Here is a 7,675-nt window from a genome sequence, read left to right on the forward strand (position 1 = left end):
ACCAGAGAGGAAAATATCTAAAAACATCTACATGAAGTTTATGAAATCAGTAAAAATGAATTCTCAGCTCCAGGACTGTGGGGCGTGTCCTCTGGAGGCACTATTAAAGTAACGTTATTCATCCAGGAAAAATGCATTTGCAGTACTTTGATGGCAGAGCTAACACCTGAGTGCAAACAAGAATAATAAAAAGCAAACAGAGAACCACAGAATACTTTGACACCGTCATGGTGAATCAACTGTAACCTCTACATGCATTTTCTCTGATTCTGATGATTGATGATCAATATGTACAACTTCATCCTTCATGTCCAGTTGCTCATCTTGTTCGGGCACCAGTAACATCCTTAAAGTTCTCAGTCTCCTCTTGGTCCCTGTGTGTCAACAGAAGAAGAAATCTGTTTAAATTCACTGTGTTCATGTCGTTTTACTAAATATCCAACACTCGAGTGTTTAAACCTCTCATCTCATCTTCTCCCGCTTATCCGTGGTCGGATCGCGGGGGCAGCAGCTTCAGCAGGGAAGCCCAGACTTCCCTCTTCCCGACCACTTCGTCCAGCGCTCCCAGGGGGACCCCAAGGCGTTCCCAGGCAGAGAGACATAGTCCCTCCAGCGTGTCCTGGGTCTTCCCCGGGGCCGCCTCCCGGAGGGACGTGCCCGGAACATCTCACCAGGGAGACGTCCAGGAGGCATCCTCACGAGATGCCCGAGCCACCTCAGCTGGTTCCTCTCGATGCGGAGGAGCAGCGGTTCTACTCTGAGCTCCTCGCGGATGGCCGAGCTTCTCACCCTATCTCTAAGCGAGAGCCCAGCCACCCTGTGAAGGAAGCTCATTTCGGCCGCTTGTATTCGCGATCTCATTCTTTCGGTCACTACCCAAAGCTCGTGACCATAGGTGAGGGTAGGAACGTAGATCGACTGGTAAATCGAGAGTTTTGCCTTTAGGCTCAGCTCCTTCTTCACCACGACGGACCGGTGCAGAGTCCGCATCACTGCAGAAGCTGCACCAAGCACCGGTCGATCTCCCGTTCCATCCTTCCCTCACTTGTGAACAAGACCCCGAAATACTTGAACTCCGCCACTTGAGGCAGGATCTCATCCCCGACCCGGAGGCTGCACTCCGCCCTTTTCCAGCTGAGCACCATGGTCTCGGATTTGGAGGTGCTGATTCTCATCCCAGCCGCTTCGCACTCGGCTGCGAACCGCTCCAGAGAGAGCTGAAGGTCACGCTCCGATGAAGCCAACAGGACTAGATCGTCCGCAAAAAGCAGTGACCCAATCCTGAGGCCACCGAACCGCAGCCCCTCAACGCCCTGGCTGCGCCTAGAAATTCGACTTACTTTCGGCAATGCGGACCAAGCTCTGGCACCGAGAGTACAGGGACCGGGTCCGGAACCCCATACTCCCGGAGCACCCCCCACAGGACTCCCCGAGGGACACAGTCAAACGCCTTCTCCAGGTCCACAAAGCACATGTAGACTGGTTGGGCAAACTCCCATGCACCCTCCAGGACTCAGGCATAGGGTAAGGGTATAGAGCTGGTCCACAGTTCCACAACCAGGACGAAAACCACACTGCTCCTCCTAGATCCGAGGTTCGACAATCTTGCGGACCCTCCTCTCCAGGACCCCGAAAAGACCTTCCCAGGGAGGCTGAGGAGTGTGATCCCCCTATAGTTGGAGCACACCCTCCGGTCCCCCTTTTTAAAAAGGGGAACCACCACCCCGGTCTGCCAATGGCACTGCCCCGATGTCCACGCGATGTTGCAGAAACGTGTCAACCAAGACAGCCCACAACATCCAGGGCCTTGAGGAACTCCGGGCGGACCTCCACCACCCCCGGGGTCTCGCCACCGAGGAGCTTTTTGACTACCTCAGCGACCTCAGCCCACAGAATGTTTGGGCCTGCCAGGTCCGACCGCCATCCTCCCCCACCATCGGAGCCAACTCACCACCAGGTGGTGATTAGTTGACAGCTCCGCCCCTCTCTTCACCTAAGTCCGACGATACGACCACAAAGTCCATCATCGAACTACGACCGAGGGTGTCCTGGTGCCAAGTGCACATATGGACACCCTTATGCTTGAACATGGTGTTTGTTATGGACAGTCCATGACGAACACAGAAATCCAATAACAGAACACCGCTCGGGTTCCTCCCAATCACGCCCCTCCAGGTCTCACTGTCGCCGCCCACGTGAGCATTGAAGTCCCCCAGGAGGACGAGGGAGTCCCCAGAGGGGGCGCTTTCCAGCACTCCATCCAAACCCTAACCCTAACCCTAACCCTAACCCTCTATATTCACCAGGGGGTGATTGAGCTGCACTTTGTCTGGTCCCTAGGACCTTGATGCTTTGGAATTAGCTGCAACATATCACAACAGCCAATGAAGAGCTCTGACACCAACTCCACATGAAAAAGGGAAATGAAGACGACACTTACTGAAACATTTCACTGTGGGAACAATGACCAGCAGCAGACAAACAAGAGTGATGGAGATGATGATGATGATGTCAGTCTGACTCAAAGACTGAACTGTGAAAAAATGACCTGAAATGAAACAACACAGAACAGAACGACATTTTTTAATCAAACTCGACCTCAACTGTTAAAAAACAGAAACAATATGTTGAATTTATTTTGAACTCTTTATAACCTGGAACATAGAAGTGTGTCTCTCTGGTCTGGGTGATGTTCTTCTGTTGGACTCTACAGGTGAAGTTGTCGCTCTTCTCCACAGTCAATCTTCTGCTGACAGTATAGAGGTCATCAGGACCTCTGACTGTCTCTGTAGGTCCAGCAGAGAGGAGGTTTCCCTCAGCGTCCAGCCAGGACACCTCAGGCTCTGGATACCAGCCTTTAGCCTCACACTGTAGAACCAGGCTGCTGCTAACGTTCACTGAACTGATAACAGGTGAGGAGACGATTCCTACAGATGAGAGAGTGTAGATTCACATTTGAAACATTTTGATTATTGGTAGCAGGTTATGATGTTGAGCCTGGTTTCATGCTTTGGGATTGAAATGATGTAATTCTGTTGTTTACAACAAAAATAACTTGTCTGGCTTTTGCAGTGTCTTTCGTTCCCGTCCTGTTTCACGTCTTCAAGAAGTTAGTCATGAAACCACGTGGCAGATTGTTACTTTGGAACTGAGCCAGGCTGATTGCAGTCTTTAAGCTAAGAAGCTAGAAGTATCAATGTTCTGACTGAACTCATGTCAAGCAAGGAAATAAGTGCATGTCCTAAAAACATTATGTGTGTCCACTCACCAACAACAAGCTCAATGAAAGCGTATTGACCCAGTTGAGGAAAAAAGCATCTGTAGGTTCCCTCATCAGGACGCGTCACCTTGGAGAGTTTCATTGAAGCGTCTCCGACCTCCAGTTTGTTGATGGACACGGATGTTCTTCCTCTGTAGGAGGGCTGTTTGTCAGCTACATGTTCTTCACTGTTTCGTCTCTCATAAACAAACCCGGGACTCAGGTCCGGTCTCACCCACTCCAGAACCATACCAGAAGCATTCCTTGGAGGATCCAGGCGACATGGCAAAATAATGTCCTCACCAAGTATTGCCACTATTGGCTGAGATGGACCAATCACCTGAGGTTCACCTGGAGAGAAACAGATCTGTGGTTTAACTGGTTGGTTTAAACTGCCTTTAGATCAGTCTGTAGGTCCGGACTATCTCTAATATCAGTAACGAGTAAAAGTGTTCCTCAAACGTTTGTCCTTTGACCTCCAGCAAACATAATGCTGTTATTTGTTTTGTTATTTTACCTCCATGTGACGGTAACAGGAGACGGAAGACGTAACACCAAACCAGGAACTGACTGAAGTCCACCATTGAGCTGCTTCATCAGATCTCCGTTCAGGAGATCTTTCTACAAATGAAAAATAAAATAAAAAATAAAGTTTACACTTCTTTAGATTGAATTGAAGATACTTAAACAAATTACAGTTGTGATGTTTACACTGAAAGGTAAAGTTGTATGCTACTTTGTAGGTTTGATCAGAATCAGAATCTTCTCAGATGGTATTATATATACACACACACACACACATATAAAGATTAGTTCAATGATTCGTCTGAGAGTCAGTGATCAGAATCGATAAAAAGACTCGAACTTCCCAACACTTCGCGCTTGCGCAATTCATTTGCAGTCTAGTAGAGGAAGTAACATTTCCTGTTCTGATCGCAGCATGTTCACGTGAGTCACGAGCAACAACAAACAGAAAGACGTGCTCTCACCAGTCTAAATGTCTCTGAACTGAGACAAAGTCACAAAGTTTTAAACAACACTGAGGTCATAAAAGAACTCAACCAACTTTAGTCATGATCCATGTTTCAGCTCGTCAACCTGTTATAACTATAACATAATAAATACAAAATAATTCTAGTATTAATGACGTATTATTGTACTTCTTTACATTACTCCTGCTTCCATAGTTAAAGTGATACAACGACAGAAATAATGTCGTTTGTTGTTAAAGACATTTGAACATTCATACCTGTAGACATCACACTCTGCTCAGGGCTCTTTAAACTGTGTGACGCGCAAAACTCTCTTCCAGTATAAAGTTCTGTAAAGTGTCCAAACAGTCCGAGTTGTCTCCAGCTTTGTGCTCCTCTCCAGTCTTTGTGTCGTCCTTGACGATCGAAGATAAAACGTCAATATGAGCGGACAGGTATGAACTGACGCTGATGTAACACGCCTTCAGGCTGATGTAACACACTTGTCTGTTGTGAGCATGCCTACGTTTGTTCAGGCGGTTCCTGTTGACCTTCCTGAAGCTACTGTTGTGGTTTTATTATTGCATTATTTTAAATTGTAAAGATGAAGTTACCGGTTAATGAACCTATAAAAGGTCTATAAACATATTAAACATATGTGTTTCATTAATTATGGAATATAAAAATAATAAACATGACATATGAATATTTGAGTTCATACTTTTATTCGTTAGGCTTAATGAGACTTTTCATTTCGTGGTGGCCGTCCACCAGACTCACATGTAAATAATTATTATGAAAACAGTACGAGTGTAAACTTTGTTCTCTTGTGACTGATTGAGCATGACACACAACTCATTACTAACTACAAGTTTAATTAACAAAGCGAAATTGAACTTTTTTCCATTTAATTTAGTCCCAAATGAAAGAAAAAGTCCAATTTAGAAACTTTCTTCATTCAAATTATAAATTAAAAAAAAAAACATTTTTGTGAATATCTGAATGTATCAATTAACAACTGTGAGCTGATGCATTTATCAGGTGATGTCTGCCATAAGTCTGTAAAGAAAATATATTGATATTCTATAAAAATGATAAAAAATTAAGTAAACTCATTGGATAAATTACTAAATAATGAAAAAACATGACAAATTTCTTACACTCAATAAGAAATAGGACGAATAAAAAATCTTCTTAGTTCTTTAAAAACTTAGATTTTTCGATTTCAAGACATGGTTATTTAATTAATAAACAAATGACCGAGAAATCTTGTCACTGAATCTGCAATATCTAGATTATTTTTTTAGCAATGGATACGCTTATATACAATATGAAAACCTTTCGGCTCCAATTCAAAAAGTTGCTCGATTAAATTTCTAACGTCTCCAGTCGTCTCTTGTGAATGAAGTCAGACCACGTCCACTTTCTAAAACTCATCTTTATGTGATCTTGCTTCAATCGTCGCATCCTGTTGTTTCAACAGATATTTTCTTCTTATAAAAACGTGGATAATATTACATTGTTCTTGTATTTCACGTATTTTACAATGACGAAGGGGGATAAGAGGAGGGAGAAGTCCTCAGGACGGCGTCCGCGCTCAATCCGGACCTTCAAACCGTGCAGAGGTCGTCAACTTTAACACAGGACACCACACACACACACACACACACACACCACACTCGCCCTCACTTGTTGCCCCGGGATAAATATCATCCAAGTGGCTGCTTATGAGTCCTGAGAATGTTTTTGCCTGGCAACGACAGCTGGTATCGGATTACTATGCGTGGTGAGGGAAGGGAGTTGTTTTAACATGTTTATTTACATTTCTTTTTTCTTTACATATTTCATCAACTGGAAGCTGTTGGGAGAGGTCTAAGGATGGAAGCTCCAGGAGAGTCCAAATAGTATCGAATTTCTTTTTCTTTTGGTTATTTTTAATTTGTCTTGAGCAAGAAATTTGAGAACGATTAAAAAGCCTGCAACGGTTCAGAAGACAACGTTTAATAATTCAAGCATGGAAAAGATTACAGATTAGGTAGTTGGTTACATTTGAGCCACTTGCGCGTCGCGTTCTTGCTAACTTCCTGTTGTTACCTTTGCTCGGCACTTTTTTGGCACGCGTTCATCTGCTGCAGTTACTTAGAAAACCAGCAGAAAAAAATCTCAATTTAAAGCACGATATTCAGAGTAACAGGTGGTCATGTTTGTACGTATGTTTTCGGCATGTTCTCCAATGATGAAACGTAATCGTGACTCGCATGCCCTGAAGTTATTATTCCATGCACTTTTGAAGCAAACACAGAGTAGATAGTGTAAAAACTGGAGATGAGGTTAGTGAATTTGAGTAGAATGAAGCTAACAGACTCTGTCCTGTCAGTTATCGTAAGAACTTCACGTCTCCGAGAAACCGGGGACTCTGAAGCTGATAGAGGCAGCAATGGAATCACCGCCGTTCAAGGATTTTTTATAATTATGCAACCTGTGCGGTTTTCCTCTTAAAATGGGGCGCAGGCCGTATCGTCCATTGACACGTTCTTCTGCCGTTATAAACAGTGGCAACTTTGGCAAGAGCAACGTCGTGAGGTGGTCACGTCTCGGCGAGCTAAAATGATATCAGGTCTGCGAGCGGACACGTACGGTTTCATTCAAGTGTCGACAGCTTGGGAGTACAACAACAATCGTCCTCGAGAAACCTTTGAAGAAGAACGACAGTTTTCTTGACCGTGCAGGTGCGGAACTCCGCCCGGCTCGCGTTCCCGCCCTCAGTCTTCCACAACACGACGTATGTTTCCAGTACTGCCGGGCGTAAGACAGCAAGCCGACTGGATGTTTTAGAGGGCCACGGAGACGGGCAACTTTACCATGGCTAAAACTATTGGGGGATGAAAAAATAGTATACGTGATGAGTTCACTGTGTGGAAAACACTACTGAGTGCTTCAGGGACACGTTTGCCCGTTCTGCGTTGCCTCTGAAACAAAAATTGCCCGTGCGTCTCGACTCTTTCAAGATTTGGTTCGATTGGATTAGGTTCGTTCAACACCGATCGACCTCCTCATTGGTTCAGCAGCACAGTAACAAGCCATCAGACCTCCGTTGGTTGGATCCTCCTCGTCGGTTACATTCAACCCATCGTCCTCGTCTTCCTGTCAAATAAAATTCGTCGTCGTTGGAAAACATTCCCTGTTCCGCGGTTTTCGTCCGTTAACCGCGTCGGACAACCCATTCGTTTGTCGCCGCGCGCTGTCCTGAAGTCATCGTGGATGATGCGCGCGACTTGATTGTTTCATCGTCCATGTTTATTGGACGTGTTTGTTGTGACTCCGTCATTTTGTCCATCCGTCCTCTCAGTTTCTCCGTTCGTCTGCCAGCCAATTCAGGACGTGTCGTCGAGACAGTCTGTTCTGACTGTGTTGTGATTTGAACGGGTTCCGTGCTTTTTTTTTG

At 45.1% G+C, this 7,675-nt stretch overlaps 1 protein-coding gene across 1 annotated transcript; it reads right to left on the reverse strand.

Moving 5' to 3' along the window:
- Positions 1–91: 91 nt before the first annotated feature.
- On the reverse strand, positions 92–4,552 carry LOC113744776 (butyrophilin subfamily 1 member A1-like). Its single transcript, XM_027275709.1, has 6 exons — positions 4,509–4,552; positions 3,777–3,880; positions 3,269–3,610; positions 2,655–2,927; positions 2,441–2,548; positions 92–374 (listed from the first exon to the last, which is right to left on the reverse strand). The coding sequence occupies exons 2-6, from the start codon at positions 3,841–3,843 to the stop codon at positions 226–228; spliced, it is 939 nt and encodes a 312-aa protein (XP_027131510.1). The 5' UTR covers positions 3,844–3,880; positions 4,509–4,552; the 3' UTR covers positions 92–225.
- Between the last annotated feature and the right edge of the window lie 3,123 nt (positions 4,553–7,675).

The sequence above is a fragment of the Larimichthys crocea genome, unplaced genomic scaffold (assembly GCF_000972845.2).
Source record: "Larimichthys crocea isolate SSNF unplaced genomic scaffold, L_crocea_2.0 scaffold17, whole genome shotgun sequence".
NCBI classification, from domain to species: domain Eukaryota; kingdom Metazoa; phylum Chordata; class Actinopteri; family Sciaenidae; genus Larimichthys; species Larimichthys crocea.